At 33.2% G+C, this 19866-nt stretch overlaps 2 protein-coding genes across 2 annotated transcripts; both read left to right on the forward strand.

Annotated features, from left to right (window-relative positions):
• Positions 1–559: 559 nt before the first annotated feature.
• Positions 560–4336, forward strand: LOC111701772 (integumentary mucin C.1-like). The gene is made up of 5 exons (XM_023473184.1): positions 560–667; positions 1258–1352; positions 1731–1794; positions 2231–2816; positions 3018–4336. The coding sequence occupies exons 1-5, from the start codon at positions 607–609 to the stop codon at positions 3049–3051; spliced, it is 840 nt and encodes a 279-aa protein (XP_023328952.1). The 5' UTR covers positions 560–606; the 3' UTR covers positions 3052–4336.
• On the forward strand, positions 4286–19862 carry LOC111701775 (exocyst complex component 1-like). Its single transcript, XM_023473187.1, has 26 exons — positions 4286–4378; positions 4561–4623; positions 5351–5414; positions 5683–5782; positions 6101–6142; positions 6570–6659; positions 7064–7167; positions 7906–8099; positions 9781–9904; positions 10553–10618; positions 10929–11036; positions 11148–11261; positions 11797–11895; positions 12190–12380; positions 12965–13061; positions 13381–13434; positions 15311–15454; positions 15807–15937; positions 16136–16201; positions 16534–16608; positions 16918–17046; positions 17199–17243; positions 17541–17596; positions 17664–17722; positions 18479–18577; positions 19012–19862. The coding sequence occupies exons 1-26, from the start codon at positions 4359–4361 to the stop codon at positions 19162–19164; spliced, it is 2487 nt and encodes an 828-aa protein (XP_023328955.1). The 5' UTR covers positions 4286–4358; the 3' UTR covers positions 19165–19862.
• Positions 19863–19866: the final 4 nt, after the last annotated feature.

Below are 19866 nucleotides of genomic sequence, written 5' to 3' on the forward strand. Positions count from 1 at the left end.
ACTAAAATGAAGTCATGTAGTTCAAATCTGCACATTTGCTCATTTGAACGAACTATTTTTCTATCTTCAAACTTTTATTAATGAAAAAACAAAGATACATTTAAATGAATAATTGTTTAAAACATATATTCAAAAACTCTAAAAAAAAAGTGTAAATACGGCGACCTACAATTGATGACCACCCAACCTACAAACATTCTAGTAAGGTCATGATGAGTCTGATCGTGGCCGGACAAGAAATTGTTGTGGCAAGCCTTCCTCCCCTCCTTGGACCTTCTCGATAATGAGAAAATTTCTGTCCAAAACTGTATAACACTGCGAACCTAAATAATAAATAGTTAAATTTTGAAGGCAATTTTGTCATTTTTATTAATTGTAAAATTGAAGAGAATCTTTCTCTTCTTTGTCAAATATAAGATAATGCGCAGAAACTACCATTTGTGCCGCGTTTTTCGTTATATACACAACTTTTTTTATGTCCGTGATTAAGTAAAGGATTTTCTTTTCATTCATTTGATTTGACAATTTTATTCGTTCACATTTTCATTTGTGAAAAGAATCTGAAAGTTTTATTTTTCAGAGTTTGTTCTGTTTATAATTATCAGGATGGTTTTCAGGATTTTTCATTTACTTGTGTTCCTGGTTTCAGCACTTTCTTTGGCTAAAGGTATGGTCAGATCCTGAGGAGATATCAAGTATGAGGGTCTGTCCTATTGAACGATTTTTGGACCCCACCCCCCCTGTTCACATATGCAATTTAACCCTTAATCTATACAGGTATATGCAAGGGGATGTATTTCTCAAATAATCGTCCCTTCCCCCTTCTTCAAGAATATTGTTTCCTATATCTGTTTAGAAATACACTTTATGGGATTGGGTTCCCGTCCCTTCTCCTGGATATTTATAAATTGTCTAAAGTTGGGTAAATTCTTAGAGAACGATTTTGGACCCTCGCCCCCCCCCCCCTCATATCAATTTTATACATGCATCTCTTACTGATCACATGGATAAAGTTAGTCGTGTGGCTGCTGCACCCGGCCCACTAGCCTTTTCTAGCCGCGGAGCTCGGCCCCCTAGACTGTCCTAGCCACAGCGCTCGGCCCACTAACATGTTCTAGCCGCAGCGCTCGGCCCATAAAGTGTTGATAACTGTAAGTTGGATTAAATGTTTCATGGGATTTTTTTTTTTGGGGGGGGGTATTGCAAATTTTAAAAAAAATGCCAAATCACCCCCCTGACCTCTGGCGATTTGTTCAGGAGAGGATTGTGGATCACTGCTGGATTGTGAAACCTGTCTGAAGAATCCTAAATGCACTGTTTTCTTAGAAACTGAGGGAGGAAATGTGTGCCAGGTAACTCCCTTCCACCCCATTCAGAGATTGGGGGGAAGGTTTGCTAAGAACCCCTTCTCATCCCTCCCACTCAAACAGAATTAGGGGGGGGGGGGATTTTTCCTTGATGAATATAGACATTTCTCCTCCCTTTGTTATGAATTAATATTTAGAATCTTAAACCGAAATTTATTTTTGTGAAAGGGTATAGAAATTAAAGACTTAAATCCTCCCTACGCACCCACCGCAAATTCACAATTAATGATATTCGTGTAATTTAGTAGGAATATAATTTTATGTTTTTACACAACTGAATGTTGAATATATCCAGGTTGAAACCCTATGAAGAAGCAGTGTGAGTCTAATCTTTCATTTCTTCTCATTAACCATTAATTTCAGACTTTCCTAGATATATCGGAGATAAGAACCAAGATCTTTCATACAATCAAAGATCTTAAAACATGTAAGCATTATGAACATTATTTCTAATAGTTAATTACACGGGTGTGTAAATTTTCGTATTAAATCATGTTTCCTGCAAGCCTCAAAAATTATTTTTCAACTTGGTACACTTAACGCGTAGTTCAAAAAAGTTAAATTTAGTTTTTGCTGAATTGGGAAGTTGTTAGAATTCTGACTAAGGAGTATCAAAAAAGAGTAGATGGGGGGGGGGGTGGCTTGCCAGTCTTATTTCTCAAAAATTTCAATTAAAATAAATGTTCGTTTTAAAGAACTATTTTTGACTTATTTAAGACTCCAAAAAAATCTGTGAAGGCTTAAACATATCTAAACTGTATTCTTTTAACGTTTGCCTTTTTTCAAATTTCATAGTTTAAGGAATCAAAATTTAATTTTTGTGTGCATTTTTCATCTTCTTATATTTTTTCATTGAATTTAAGGTTTCTCTTATGAACCTACAACAGCTAAAGAATCTGACACCACTGACGCCACTGATACTACTGACACTACTGATACTACTGATATTACTGGTACTACTGATACTCCAAACAATAATAGAAATACAGATACTCCAATAACTACAGAATCAACCACCAGTGGAACAACTGATTCAACAACGCCCAACACTATCACAGACCCAACCACCACAACAAGTACACTGAAACCTTCTAATACAACCACTACTAACACAACTACTACCCCTTCCACATCAACTGATACAACAAGTACTTCTACCTCTTCCTCTACCTCCACATCCTCTTCAACTTCGACTCCTACTAATCAAACCACTACTGCCACAACTACTACCCCTTCCACATCAACTGATACAACAAGTACTTCTTCCTCTACCTCCACATCCTCTTCAACTTCGACTCCTACTCCCAGCAGTACTAATGCTGCTCCAACTACACCTGGTCCTGATTCCAATGGAAACCAATTCAACGGTTGGAGTTTCTTCGGAGGGATTCTTCTGACTCTTCTCGTTCTAGCGATAGCGTTTGTCGGGTTCAGATATTATAAACTCAGGCAGGGTTCAAACGTTTAAACTTGAATTTTTTTTAAGAGGCATCACTTTTCCTTAAAATAAAAAAATATTTTTGTCACTGAATATTACATTTGGGAGAAAAATGATTTGAGAAAAAGATTAAGTCTCAAATTTTACTTTAAATTTTTTATGATATATATGTATGGTTTGTTTAATGATGGTTTAAGTTTGAACGATGACAGGAGCGGAACCGGAGGAGCATATGACAGATTCTAGAATATTCCTTATCATTGATATTTTGATGATTTATGGTCCACGGAGTTCAACTTATTTGATGTACACTGAATTCCATGTGTATTACTATCAATCATGTGTATTCTGTATTTTTTTAATTGGTTGCCATAATTCTTTTTATTTCTTAATGGTTGTTACAGAATCTATTCTTTTAGAAGAATTAAAATTTCATTCCAAAAATAATTTGGCCTGGATTTAAAATCTTTATTTTGTTCCACTAAAATATTGCCAAAATATGTTCAAGTGCCACTACAAATTACTTCTTATCTACTTATATTTACATTGCACAAACAGGAAGCTAATCCAATGAATATGTTTTTGTGTCTTTAAACTGTCTTAATATTGTTTCCTAATGCAGAAGGTATATATTTCTATAAATTATTACGAAGATTATCTAAAAATTGTTTAACAAGTACTTTCCAATTACTTGACAATCATTTTTCAATCAAAACATTTTTCCTTAAAGAGACTGTACATACACGTTATTTTAATTGAACCTACATTTTTAGACAGGCATATCCGATTTACAACGGTATCCTTAAAAGCTTTTTCTGATAAAAATGAGATTTCCATATTTTAAATTTGGCTTTAGAAGATACCTTTTGTGCTCGGGTAGCCCTTGTTTGAATGGAGGGTCACTCGAAATATCTTTTACAGTCTCTTCGAATGAAAACGTCAAATGGACATGACAACCCAGGGGTCTAGCTCCGAGATCTGGTCAAAATGTAGAAATTGAAGAAACTTCAAACTAAAGAAATGACATTTTCCATCCTTTCATTTGTTCTACCATTGGGTTAAATGGTAGAACAAATGATTGAATTCCTAACAGTATTTGTATTACGAAAATTTTACATATATCTACTTAATTCAATGTGATTAGCTTAGAAAAGATCTAACACTAACCTATATATATATATATTTATCAACGACAAGATTGTCAGATATGATATTAAGTTCTTCGTGGTTTTGGGTTCCAATAAAATAGTATATTTACATTCATTTTCACTTAGCAACGTTATTGTTTACTTCAGACAATCATGATTTCTTAAGTTAAAGCGTAAAATGCGTAATGTGTTACCATTTGTAGGTTTATGCTTAGCTGTTAAAAAACAGAACAGAAAAGTAACTTCAGGATATTTTGTCACAAAACATCGTTGATATTTTTAGATAATGCTTAAGATTATGATTCGTTTTCAGCTTGAAATTAACACCCAAATTGTTAAACAACTTTCTTTAAATTTTATGCTTTAATATTTAAATTTTCAGATTTATAAATGAACTGAAGAAATATGGCAGCGTTAAGATTAAGGTAGACATTTTACATTTTAAAATACTAATAGAAAAATAAAACTTAAGATATATGGGAATATATACAATATACAGATTACATACATATAATAATATAAAAATAATAATAGTTATATGATGAAAAAAAATTAAAATGTTAAAAATGTAAAAAGATGTAAAGAGAAAAAGAATATATTATTATAGGTTGCAGAAAGAGTTGTTTGATCTAACAGATGAACATTTGGTTGGATTAGCACATGTTGCCAGGTTAGTGGGGGTCGATTAGCACATGTTGCCAGGTTAGTGGGGGTCGATTAGCACATGTTGCCAGGTTAGTGGGGGTCGATTAGCACATGTTGCCAGGTAAGCGGGGGTCGATTAGCACATGTTGCCAGGTTAGTGGGGGTCGATTAGCACATATTGCCAGGTTAGTGGGGGTCGATTAGCACATGTTGCCAGGTTAGTGGGGGTCGATTATCACATGTTGCCAGGTAAGTGGGGTCGATTAGCACATGTTGCCAGGTTAGTGGGGGTCGATTAGCACATATTGCCAGGTTAGTGGGGGTCGATTAGCACATGTTGCCAGGTTAGTGGGGGTCGATTAGCACAGGTTGCCAGGTTAGTTTAGTCGCACAAGCACATTGTTCCTGGATTAGTTTGGTTGGACTAGCACATAATTCCAGGTTAGTTTGTGTGGACTAGCACATATTGCTAGGTTGTTTTGGTTGAACTTGCATATTTTACAAGGTCAATTTTGTTGAACAAGCACTGTTACAAGGTACGTGAGTCTGACTGAACAAGATGTTACAAGGCGAGTTTGTCGAACAAGCACATGTTACAAGGCGAGTTTGTTTAACAAGCACAAAGAAGTATTTTGTCTCACGTCACAAAAGATTCCTTGCCATCTAATTGTCGTTTTGATTTATCAACCTTCGCGTTAATTTTTATATACTTTAAAAAAGTTGAAGATTAAATACTTGTGACATAATTTTAGGCATGATAAGGAAAAGGACAAAAAGAAGAAAAAGGATTGGCTGCTGGCTATTGCCTCAACAAAGGTAGAATCATTCATTTTTTCAAATCTTTTGATATAACTGTATTGGTAAACGTATTTAAACTGTACAGTATATCCCAGTCTACGCTAAGCTGTACCTTTTCAAGATATTATGTACATTGTGCAATTTTCATTTTGCAATATTTTCAACTGTACAGGCCCTTTGTTACGCCAAGCTGTATCTGTTTAAGATATCATGTACATCTTATTCAACTGTACTCGATGTCCTTGTAAGATATCGTGTACAATGTACAACCTATTTAACTGTACAGGATGTCCCAGTGTACGCTAAGCTGTACCTGGTAAAGATGGGGGAAAGAGAGACCTTCAAGAAGAAACAGGAATGGCAACTACGGGATCTTAAGGTTTTAGGTATAAACTTTTATATTAAACATAATACTTTTTAAATGAATCATTATATATATAACAATATTGGTTCACACCCAAAGTTACACACTTCACATACATATATAAATGGCGTCTTTCAATTTTTTAGAAAATGTCTCGCGGAAATAATTTTACAAAGTTATGCAAAATATATTCTAAATAAGATTTATCAGTACTGAATTGAGTTTGATATTTTGTACACTGTATTGTGTATACGGCAATTTTCAAATAAAAGTCATTTGTAGATATTTGATCAGTTAATTGTATAATTTTTGAATTTTAGATAAAATTATGATATTTTAGATGGTGTATCGGCTGATTCCTTGGATATAAAAATGGATCTAGGTTCAAACCTTCTAAAATTTTCTGATAATTGAATACATCTGCAGTACATGTTAATTTACTTTCATCAGATAGAGAGGTTAATTTTCCTTTTCCTAGCGCCATTTTTGTCTCGACCATTATATAAATTCAGGCGTCTTTTTTAGAATTACCCCTAAAATGATTTTTTTAATTTTGGAAAAAAATGAAAAATTTGACATCTAATTGCAAGTTTTTTCAATCTTTTTGATACTTTTTCGTCCAAAAATTCATTATTTTTCCCCTTAAATCAATTATAGTTTCTCCAATTCAATTGAATTTTATAAGTTTGCGGATTTCCTTGTGTTTATCAGTGATCTTAAAAAAATGGATGCATTAAAGTCCAATACTTACTTGTGTTACTTGTGTGGTGGTTTGCAGGAGACCTCTATAATTATAAGGTTTTCTTCAGACGAACGATATACCTGGACCTTTAATAGAGTTGATGAGAAGGAGGGGTTTATTAAAACCTTATCACAGATCTGTGATAAATATAATATAGGTTGGAAAATATTTTTTAACTTAACACTAACTTAGTATATGAATATGAACTGGGTGTCTGTATATAATTGACATATTAGGTCGGAGAACTAAGTATATGAAATTGATATAGTAGATCGGAGAACTAAGTTTATGAAAATGAACTGGGTGTCTGTATAAAATTGATATAGTAGGTCGGAGAACTAAGTTTATGAAAATGAACTGGGTGTCTGTATATAATTGATATATTAGGTCGGAGAACTAAGTTTATGAAAATGAACTGGGTGTCTGTATATAATTGATATATTAGGTCGGAGAACTAAGTATATGAATACGAACTGGGTGTCTGTATATAATTGATATATTAGGTCGGAGAACTAAGTATATGAAAATGAACTGGGTGTCTGTATATAATTGATATATTAGGTCGGAGAACTAAGTATATGAATATGAACTGGGTGTCCGGAAATTCCGATCAAAGTGCAAGAGGCCAGGGGATACAGGATACACAGGTCCAAGAGGTAACTCATTAGATCCAAAGATTCATAACAGTATGTTTTTTACTTTAAATCCATATTTTGATTCACACCCGGTGAATTGCCTATAGTACTTTTCTGTTGGTGAGTCTCTTAAAATGCCCGTGAGAGTTCGTTCAATAATTCATTTTTATCTGTTTTTTGTTTTTGTTCAGTATTATAATATTTTTTTTTTAGCTCAATGATAATGTTAGGGTAGGGTTTATGGTATGGAAGTTTTATTTTATAACTGTCTTGTGAACCTAGTTTTGTATGCCAATCAATCTCTCAATCTGAAAGTGAACATTCTGAATTTAGAATTTTAAAATCAAGCAAATACCATTCCCGGGGTTCTATCAAGTTTTCCAATCAAAATTTGAGGCTTAATCGGTTTGTGGGTTCTTTAGTAATGATCGGACATAAAAACAAACAAAGAGAGAAACGAAGATAACTACTTTATATTTATAGATAACTAGCTTGGGAACCCAGCTTTGCTTGCCAATCTAATCTCTTACCATAAAAGTAAACATACTGAATTTAGAATTTTTATATCAAACAAAGAACATTCCCGGGGTTCTATCGTGTTCCCAATAAAAATTTAGTTTCACTGGTTTCACTGGTTTCACTGGTTCTACTTGTTCTATTGGTTCCACTGGTTCCATGTTGAAAATTTCAAATTTTTAATTTTTTGTTCCTGGAGTCATTTGCAGAAAAAAAATTGGATTCAAACAAGTATATTTATAGTTGTGTTAGATACTTAACATCTGTGTCCTGATGTTCAGGTTGAGTAGAGAGTTGAGTGTGTTGGACGGTGATAATATCCACAGTATGATGGCAAGCGAGGAGGCTGTCGACAACCTCATGCTCCTCCTCACCTCCAGTATACAGGAGGTCGAGGTCTTAGAGTCCAGGCTTAACCAGTACGACGAGTTCTTGGAGCATATCAGGTCAGTTCAAATATACAAAAAGCAGGGTCATATTTTCTNCACCTGATTATCTGTTTATCTAGCGAAAATTAGTTTTATTTAAAAAATGAAAAAAATAAAAATTGCCTTTAAATAGATGTCCATTGTCCAATTTTTCATTTTTTTCCCCAGCGGCCCAGATCATCAAAAATTCTAAAAAATCTTAGAATTATATTCTCCAGCAAAAAGGTTCAACTAGGTTTTATTGTTTTACAGACTAATATCCTAAACCAAAACATTTTTAAACTCAAACGTTTTACTTTTGTTAAAATTTGTTACATCATGTTAGTAGATATTATAAAAAAAAACCTGAAACCTGAAACTTTATTAACTTATTTATTTCCACCATCCTTTACACCCTGTATTTTAATTTATCTTTTCATTATTGCCTCTGATCTCACCCTGCCACAGATTACCTGAAAATCTCCTTCCTTCCAATTAAATCCTTACCTATTCCAAATATGACAAATATGACAAATATGACAAATATGACAAATATGACAAATATGACAAATATGACAAATATGACAAATATGAAATATGAAAGTCGGTGTAAGATAAAAACATGCATAGAAGTGTTTAGGTCCTGGGATTTAACATGTGTTTAGTTTCACATATTATTGTTATTGCAGGGGAGATCAGAGTTCCAAATCGCAATTAGCCCATTTTTTTAACACTAGGTTAGGGATGGGCAAAATCCTTTAACTTATCTTTTTCTGGAGTATATGTCTTTTAGTCCAAGCCCAGTAGAACAAAATTACACCATACATTTATTAGAAATTGAAAGTGTTAGATTTTAAAACAAAAAATGCCCGCTTTCACAAAATAGTAAAGCGCGAAAATCTGTTTTTGATGATACTAACTTAATTTTAATTTCGAGCATATCCCTTTTCTGAAACACTGGCCGCATTAGGAAACTTTGCGTTGTCTTGAAAACTTTTAAGGTTTTTGATATAAACAAGTTTTATTGTAGAAAATAATTTTAAATGGCGATTTTTATCCTCTTCATGCTTAACAAAACATTGCTTACAGTTTTTACCACCAACATTGTCTCTGGATATGGGACGGGATCTTAACAACTCAGACATACATTTTTCCCCACTTTTTATACTCAGTGTTAGAAATGTTTCTGATAAGAATAACTCAAATGACAAGGTCGTGTCAATATTGACAATGCACTTTTCCTGAATTGTCAGATACACTAGAATAATTACAAAATATAAAGAAACTAGCCTTAGAGGGCGCTTCGCGCCCATCTTCTAAATTAATTGTGAACATGTTCTCTTTGTGTACATCGTAAAACAAAACAAAAATAATTCGCGGATTTTCACAAAAAATTTCGTGGATTTTCAAAATTTTCAAAAATTTAATGAAGATCGAATTTTGATGGAGACAAATATTTGAAATTTTGATCATTCATAAACCTTCCCTGGGGTCCCTAGATGTCCCACAAAAAATTTGGGCCCGATTGGTTCAGCCGTTTTGACGTTTATTGGATACAAACAAACAAACAGACAAGCCAAATTTATATATAGATTCATTTCTATAAAAAAAAAAACATTAAACCGTCCCTGATCCAAACATTATCACATATGTAGGGTCTTAGTAACCCATTACCATTGATTGATTGATTGATTGAATGTTGATTATCTGATAAATCCAGGGACTCTATGGAGAAGATGGAAGGTAAAACTGAATCCTTGGAAACTGTAAACAACAACAACGCACTGTTGTTGGCGCAGTTGAATAATGTGATCAACAAACTGCAGATACCCTATAATTACCAGGTAGTACCCTTAGAGGCGTATTTTGCAGGGGGCATGGAGGCGTACTACCATCAGTGATATCTATGGTATTCAGGAGGTTTTGGGGCCCTAATGGGTGAAAAGCCCTCTCCTGGAAAGAAAATAAAATGTTAGCCCCCCTCTGGACAAATTTCTGAATACGCCCCTGATTACTCTACTACATACTAAGGAAAAGGTTTAATTGATTGTTGAAGTAAATAATTTATAGACTGGCATGTATGGTTCACAATGCTACCTTTTAAACCTTGGTCTGAGTAAAATGATAAAGATATCACTCTACTCTGTTTTTAAAACTGGGACTTCTCTTTAAAAAAGCTGAAAAAAGTAAATGGTCAGAATTCAACACTTTTCCAGAGAAAAATACGACGATATCTTCCTCATTTTAGGTCAGGTTAAGTTTAAAGGGTATTGTTTAAAAGGTACCTCGCCCCCCCCCCACACAAAAAAAACATTCCAGTATGCGGGTGTGAATTCTGACCTTATTTTGAGAACTCACTGACTTGCAATAATATCTTGCTAGTTAAGAAATCAATCTTTTTGGCCATCAAATCTGGATTTCTTGCCTTTAAAAACGAGTTTTATATATTTTTTTTAATGAAAATTCGAAAAGTACCATGTGTTTATTTCTAGGCCATTCTGAGTGAGGCAGATTTCTCAAACAGAGATATGCTTCCTGTCATCATAGAAGCAGCTCAGGTATACTAAATACCTCCATTTTTTGTTTCAGATTCCGAAAAACGAATGCCCNCCCCCCTAATGATATTAATTATTTCGATAAGAAAAGAAATCAAACCAAATTATTTTATCAGCAATTCCTAGCCTTAGTTTGTGATGTAATTGTATGCTTCTCTTTGGAACGTTTAAAATAATAGTTTCTTGGAACATTAAACATTTTTTACATAATTTCTGGATCGTTAATAATTATTTGTAAAGTTTAAATAATGTCTGGAAAGTCCAGAATTACTTTTGAACTTTGTTTTGGGAACATTATTGATAATTTACCTAGGCGTTAAGTTCCGCTCTGTTGGCTCCTATACCCTACAGTTTGACGAAGATGGCAGCAGTCCAGGAACAGCGGAAAAGATGTGATAGATGGAAAGAAAAATTTTCTAAGGTAACTTTTATTGATAATCATTCATTTTACTGATTTAATGGTTCTCCAATCTCCAACATTAATTTTCTCAAATGTCTAAATATTTTATAACATACGTTTTTATTTTTCTAGAACTTATGCCGACATATGAACAACTCCTTTATCCATGTTGGAAACGATCCTGGAGAAAACCTTGCTCTCAATACAGCTAAACCTACTCTACCCATCCGCAGAAATATTCATAAGGTAGGATGGAAGGATGGAAGGATGGTAGGATGAGTTAGCTCCTTATGGGTAGCTGTTTTTCTATTTATTTAGAAGTTTTATCTCTATGGACAGCTAATTATCAGTATATTTAGAAGTCAGCTCCCTATTGACACCTGATTATCTGTTTATCTAGGAGTTAGCTCCCTATCGACACCTGATTATCTGTTTATCTAGAAGTTGTCTCCCTATGGACAGCTGATTATCTGTATATATAGGAGTTAGCTCCCTATGGACAGCTGATTATCTTTATTTTCAATTTTAGGAGTTAGCTCCCTATGAAGAGCTCATTATCAGTTTATCTAATTCTAGGAGTTAGCTCCCTATGGACAGCTGATTATCTATTCATCCAGGAGTTCGTTCCCTGTGGACAGCTGATTATTTGTATATCTAGAAGTTAGCTCCCTATGGACAGCTGATTATCTATTCATCTAGGAGTTCGTTCCCTGTGGACAACTGATTATTTGTATATCTAGAAGTGAGCTCCCTGTGGACAGCTGATTTTCTATATATCTAGGAGTTAGCTCCCTATGGACAGCTGATGCACTGGTTGAGGCAAGTTGAACCTAAATCCTTCCATCAGCTTCAGCAAACTTATACTAATAATCTATCCAAGGAAAGAATAGTTGTCTTTATTTCCCCCCCCCCCCTCCACCTTTCCATTTTTTACTTATTCATTTATTGAGTAGTTGAATTTAAGGCAAATATTTTCAGAAAATTGCTTTTAAAAAACTCATCAGGAAAGGAACTCAGTAATTTTTGTGTGTGTTAAATATGTATATTTTGTTGCATATGGTACGATATTTCCCTGTCTAATTTATTTCTGGTCTTCCTGGACATTTGAAAAATATTTTGAAAAAATGAAACATTTTTTGCCTTTATAAAGTACAATAACACTGTTTGGATAAAGTTGTATGAGCGTGACCTGGCTCGGTTTCTTGAGGAGGCGTATCTCCGAGTGGGCGGGGCAGGTCCCTCAGCAGCTGCTAGCCAGGATCTGAGACAAAAATCTGGAAAGCTAAGTGTGAGTTCAGCAACTCAGCTTCTAGCTTCAGATAGAGATACCTGGGGTCCAGGCACGTACAAATCGGACAGAGAGAGGTAAGATTTTAATTATAAAAAAAAAATTTATGTCTTGATTTTCTTTTCACATTAACACAATTTTGATTAAAAGATTTGTCTTTTGGTGAGATTAAGATTAAACATTCATATATATTAGCTGATCCATTAGGCTACAAAGGCAAAAAAAATTGCGGTTGCTCGAATAAAAATGCTTAAAGGGATGTAAGCTTAATTTCAAGTGACCCTCCATCAAAAGTTGACAATGCCCTATTCACAACGGTACCCTTGAAAGTTTTGTCTGATCAAATATGAATAAGATATTGATGTTTACATTTTTGAAAACTGAAAATCTGCTGAAAAAAGTAGGAATTATCAGGATTAAAACTTAACATTTTTTTAAAACGTCAATATACTCCACATAGTTGATCAGATAAAGGTTTCAAGGGTATCATTGTAAATTAGGTGTTTTGCTATCTTGGCATGGAGGCTTACGGTCCCTTTAATACTTATCTGATAAATATTTATCGACAACTTACTTTAATTCGATCCTTCCTAAACCTCTTTTAAAAACGGTGATTACTAAATTGGAACAGTTAAGCTAAAATGAATTATTTTTTATCCAGGTTTGATGTTAGCCTGGAGCATCTTTTGTCTTGCCTTGAACCTGTTGTACTAGAGGAACAGACTTTCTGTCTTCAGTTCTTCAAGATGGATTCCAAGGTAGGGGGGGGGGGGATGGGTCGAGGCTTGTATAAGGTTTTTAATCCAATGTATCTAGTCGGAAATATACCATATATTCTAATTTATTGTCCTACTACTTCGTATGATTCTAAATGCTTTTTTAATAAAAAGCTTTAAGGAGAGGGATGTCCTATTTCACATAAACCGTCCCCCCCCTCCCAAATCTTAAAAAAATTAATGCCCCTGTCCCTTATTCTTTTTGTTTGTTTAACATATAGATAATTATTAAATCCTTAAAATATAAAAATAAGCAATTTTAAAATATGGGAAATGTCTTGTTTAAACATGATATATTTAGGTGTCTGACATATCTGTGAATAAGTCTGGAGTTAAAACCAAAACACAAAAACAGGTAGAAACTAATAAATACAATACCAATAAGTCTGGTGTTAAAATCAAAATACAGAAACAGGTAGAAACTAATAAATACAATACCAATAAGTCTGGTGTTAAAATCAAAATACCAAAACAGGTAGAAACTAATAAATACAATACCAATAAGTCTGGTGTTAAAATCAAAAGACAAAAACAGGTAGAAACTAATAAATACAATACCAATAAGTCTGGTGTTAAAATCAAAATACAAAAACAGGTAGAAACTAATAAATACCAAACCGATACATGGCTGGTGTAACTTGTAACAAACAGAAATGGCAAACCAATCAAAATTACGATAAATGTAGAAGAAAAGATAGTTTACAAAAAAGAATACAAACAAACCAACAAGAATAAAACTGATAAGCAACATAGCGTAAATACAAAAGAACTCAAGTAACTCCAACCAGGGAGGGAGTGCAGAAGTAAACAAACGCCATCCAAAATTACGAATCTTAGATCCAATTCGCTGATTTAATGACTGCATTTCATGATTGGAGTTAAGGTACTAAAATGTCGGGCTGCCTGTTTACTAAAAATTATCTCACCGCGCTCAAAGTAATATCTATCTCCATTTAAAAGACATTTTCGAAAAACCTCTACAGCTTGTTTAGATTTTTGTATTCGCCTACTCGAGTTCAACATCTACAACAAAACTAATTACATGCATAGAAAGAACAAAAAAAATTGGAAAAATCGGTCTCATCGCGCCCACTAGTGAAAATGAAGTATTAAGTTCAGTAATTATTTCTAGCGCTTCATTGCTAATTGAGGAGCGCGCATGCGCAAAGGTTTAAAAAGGTAATTTTAGTTCTTTATGTGGCATATTTATAGATTTATTTTCGAAACTGAGGTACAATAAAGAAAGCTTTAACAATTTTGTACACCATAGACCATTAACAGAGGTCAATATGGTCTTATTTCTAAGAAATAAACGGTTTAATGTTATTTTTTTTATTTCTGATTACCAATTAACGAGCGTGCATGCCGCAAAACACGTTTGGGTGGGGTTTGTTTACTTCTGCCCCCCCCCTCCTCAAACACTACAAATGTTTTAAGCATCATGTAAACATTTCAACAAAAAATATAATCGCATAAAAAATTTTTTTTTTGGAAAACAAGGATAAAAAACGTTGCAATTAGTTCATGCAATATTAATATCCTACGTACATATACTAATATAAACTAAAAACAACTTGTAAAACTTCCGAGTTCACAACCTGGCAAACGAACAAACAGTGCAAAAGATCACGGATTTTTTAACAGAAGATGGTCAGATATAAAACCACTAAAAAATTATGTTACAAGCAACAATAACCAACAAACTGGTAACCGCAAAAAATAACAAATCCATTTAATGAAATGTCTTCAAATCTTTATTTTGCGTTAGTACATTTTGTGGAAAATTCTTGAGAAACAGAGAATAATTAGCCCGGTAATATAAATCAATGCCTAGAAATACGCTTATTTTGTTTTTTGCTTTTATTTTAGATTTTACGTCTTGTCCTGCGTATTTTAAAACTTTTAAAAATGTTTCGACGAAAAGATTGTTGTGACAATAAGAAACAACATGCCGAATTTTAAGCTTCTAGTGTTATATTAATGTTTAATGCCCCCCGCCCTTCTTGGTGTATGTATGATGATTGATTCAAAATGTTTGCCAGTTTGGGAGTTTTTAATAATTATTGACGTATAATGGGGTGCTGCAGGATTTTTTTTAAAGGAGCTTCCCCCTTTTCCCTTGTTTGCCAAAAAATGTTCAATGTTCAATCACTTAGTTTTTAGGGGGGGGGGCAGCCGCATACTCCCCCCCTGATTGTTGAAAGTGTAAATATATATATTTGTTTTTTAAGGTTACTGAGGAGCTGCGGAGTATGATGAGCCAGATCTTCAGTAGTATGGAGGTAGAGCTCATCAAGTTTCTCGAACACTTCGAGAGATCAGATAATCTCAACTCGATGTTCAGCTATGTACGCCTCTCTGCACATGTACTTCAGGTGAGTTCATGTTCAGTTTAAACTCAACAGTGTTGATGTTGAATCTTGTTAAACACAACAATTTAAACAAAAAAAAGTATTACCAAGACACCATTTTAAAATATAGGACAGCTACTAAATAAAAAAATCAATTTCTACTCAGGTTACACAAAATTTAAATTGTTTAAAAATAGCAAAAACCGCAGAAACGTCAAAATGTTGAATAGAAAGCTACAAAAATAGCTCCATATGAAATAAACATGATTAAGCAAAAGAGGTCGCAAAATTATCAAAAAATAAAAAATTAATAGAAAAAACCAAATAATCAAAAAATAAAAAAAAATTAACAAAACGTAATAAAAACAAATTTCAGGCCCAGGACACAGGTTCCTTCCTAGCAATTACCCTCGGGTCTGCTTTGATCCATACAAAGCGGAACTTTGATAAGTTGATGCAAGCACAGCTCCGTAGTGTAGAGGACGCTAAACCACCGCGTAGAACAAAGTAAGTTGGTAAGAGCGGCTCATGCAGCGATTGAGCTAAATCATCGAGCTCTTAATGGGACTATTTAGTGTCATAACCTAAACTTAACTAAAAACAATCAGGAAAATTGACAGTAAGTTCTGAAGAGTAAAATTGAATTTATAAATTTTATGATTTTTCTTCTTTTCTGTCAAATTTTGTTATAAAACTTTTTTCTAGGTGTGGTATTCTCAATATGGTTTCAAACCTGGGAGAATTTCTTAGCTCTACAGAGATTATATTTAGGTCAGTAATATTAAAATAATGATGATAAAAACAAAAATTAGACGGAAAGATATAAGTTTAGTTTGACTAATTCAACTATGGAATAGGAAGACAACCTTCATACAATCTTTTTTATATTTGATGTTGTTTAAAAGCAAATAATTTTACCATTTGTTTGTCTTTTTTTTTGGATTTAAAAACAATAATTTGAGTATTAATTAATTAATTAAGCTAATCTACAGATTTTGGTGTCCTACTGTATTTTAGGCATATATATAAAATTATTTTTAATGATTTCTTCGAAATATAGGTTAAGTCAAATTAAAAAATCTATAATTTTTATTTTGATATAGAAGGTCTGATAGAAGAACAGATATAGAGAAATGGTATCTCACAATACTAACCTCAATCATGGACAACATTCCTAGGTGAGTTTACAATGGGGTTGTACATAATCATATGACCTTTAAAATGGATCAAGATAAGAAATTGAAGATATATAAATAAAGATACGTAGGTAGGTAGATAGATAGGTTGAAAGGTAGATTTTCTGAAAAGCATGTTAGCACCCCCCCTCCCAAATCTTAAAAAAATTAATGCCCCTGTCCCTTATTCTTTTTGTTTGTTTAACATATAGATAATTATTAAATCCTTAAAATATAAAAANAAGGATTGACTAGGGCCCGGACCCCCCAGGAGGTTGTAAAGATGGATAGATAGATAATATATGTTTACAGGATTGCTAAGGAGCATGGTAGGACCCCCCAGGAGGTTGTAAAGATGGAAAACTTCCATCATCTCCACGCTGAACTATCATCTCTCAAGATCCCAGTTCTTGACAATATACGCAGAGATGCTAAGCAAAGGTAAACGTTCGGAGAATATAGTTTTTTTCATAAATAATTGGACTGTGGACACATGTCATGTCAGATTTCAAGTCCAACATGTCATTGTCCGATTATCAATCATCAAATAGGAAAAAATTATTTAGTTTTATTCTAAAATATGCATTGTTTAGGTATGCAGATGCACTACAGAACTATGTCACTCAGTATTTTGGAAGGTAAGTCAACTACTTACTTCTTGTTAATAATTAATTTCAAGTCTAACTTGTGTTAAAAATGACCATAAAATCTAATGTTAAAGGTTTGTGTTTAAACACAAATGTTACAACAAATATGATACTAATTTTCGCTAAATATTACTAAAATTTTTTCTATGATATGAATGGCAGATGGATACTCAAACCTTTTAATGTTCGAAAAAGAAACTTTTTTCATGTTACTAAAACCAGCCAACTAGTTTTGCAGCTACATTGTTATACACTCGTCGATAAATATTGATATAATAATCTATTTAGACCACTGGAAAAAGTAAACCAATTCTTTGACGGGGTCTCAGCTAAACTTTCTTCAGGTTAGTTAAGTTTTTGTCAACGATTAATTAATTTGTAATTAATTATTATTATTAATGTTGTATATAGGAGTTAAAGAAGCTGAGATAAGTTACCAACTCTCTTTCAGTAAACAGGAACTTAGAAAGGTAAAAGTGGTTTATAACTTTGATAGGGGCAGGGGGAAGATAATAATAATGGCTTTACAGATGATATTTGAGATGATGAAAATGATGATAAGGATGATAAGGATGACAATGATGACAATGATGATAATGATGATAATGATGATAATGATGATAATGATGATAATGATGATAATGATGATAATGATGATAATGATGATAATGATGATAATGATGATAATGATAATGATGATAATGATGATAATGATGATAATGATGAGAATGATGAGAATGATGAGAATGATGAGAATGATGAGAATGATGAGAATGATGAGAATGATGAGAATGATGAGAATGATGAGAATGATGAGAATGATGAGAATGATGAGAATGATGAGAATGATGAGAATGATGAGAATGATGAGAATGATGAGAATGATGAGAATGATGAGAATGATGAGAATGATGAGAATGATGAGAATGATGAGAATGATGAGAATGATGATAGTGATGATAGTGATGATAGTGATGATAGTGATGATAGTGATGATAGTGATGATAGTGATGATAGTGATGATAGTGATGAGAATGATGAGAATGATGAGAATGATGAGAATGATGAGAATGATGAGAATGATGATAGTAATTATAGTAATGATAGTGATGATAGTGATGATAGTGATGATAGTTATGATAGTGATGATAGTGATGATAGTGATGATAGTGATGATAGTGATGATAGTGATGATAGTGATGATAGTGATGATAATGATGATGCAGGTATTATCTGCGTACCCTGGCAAGGAGGTGAAGAAGGGTTTAGCTGATCTCTACAGGAAAGTAGAGAAACATCTCTCCGAGGAGGAAAACCTTCTCCAGGTACAAAATCTAGAATTAAAGCGATTGTTCTCGATTTTTAAATCAGTTAACAAAAATATAGATAATGAAGAATATGAAGACGACATTTAATTAATCTTACAGGCCCTGTTGTGTATTGGATGTCGTTAAAATTTAAGGGAATAGTTTTACCAGTAGTTTGGAAATCAACTTGTCCTATAAAATGGGTTTGTTTAAACTGCGCGATAACTGTTTATTAAGTTCGTTAAACTATTGAAGAGCATTATTGCGTCAGTCATCTTCCTATTCCATAGTTTAAGGGTCTTTCTCTTATTATATAAAACTATCAAAGTAATGTTGAAAACCAAATCATAAATATCTTTTAAAGATTTCTTTGCCTGTTCAATTAATATTGCCATGGCTCAATCCAAGCCTCTGTAATGTTAAGACAAATTTTTTTAATTTTAATTTTCTAGGTTGTGTGGCATGCTATGCAGGATGAATTTATCCGACAATATAAATATATTGAAGAGCTATTACAGAGATGCTATCCTGGAGCACAGATATCTTTAGATTTTACCATAGCTAACATACTAGAATACTTCTCAGATATAGCTATTCTACACTAGTATACTACATAGCTAACATACTAGAATACTTCTCAGATATAGCTATACTACACTAGTATACTTCATAGCTAACATACTAGAATACTTCTCAGATATAACTATACTACACTAGTATACTACATAGCTAACATACTTGAATACTTCTCAGATATAGCTATTCTACACTAGTAAACTACATAGCTAACATACTAGTATACTTCTAAGACATAGCCATTCTACACAAGTATAATACATAGCTAACATACTAGAATACTTCTGTGGTAATTCTCAGCAGTCCCAGTGGGACCATTACGAGACTATCAGCCAGGCAATGAACTCTTGAACTTCTTTAAGGCTGGATTTGGATAGCATCAACAGTTCTTGTGCATAAGTAATCTTCATATCGTGATTCATATTGATAGAGGTTGAACTTTTAACATGAGATGGTAGTTTGTTCCATAGATCTAGTACTCAAATACTAAAGAAACTCCTTCTGATGTCAGTCCTTGAAATTGTTGGTACAAGGTTTGCGGGATTAGCATTCAGCCTTGTTCTTCTGTTGTTCTTGTTATTGTAGAATATAATTGTGATAATATGTACGTCGCAAGGATTTATCAAATTGTTTATATATTTATAACCTGTTAATTATTATTAGATCGTATATTTAAGTCTGCTCCAGGAAGATCTTATTCATAAATATTCTCGTATGTAATTACAGAGAAG

The sequence above is a fragment of the Eurytemora carolleeae genome, unplaced genomic scaffold (assembly GCF_000591075.1).
Source record: "Eurytemora carolleeae unplaced genomic scaffold, Eaff_2.0 scaffold448, whole genome shotgun sequence".
Classification (NCBI taxonomy): Eukaryota; Metazoa; Arthropoda; class Copepoda; order Calanoida; family Temoridae; genus Eurytemora; species Eurytemora carolleeae.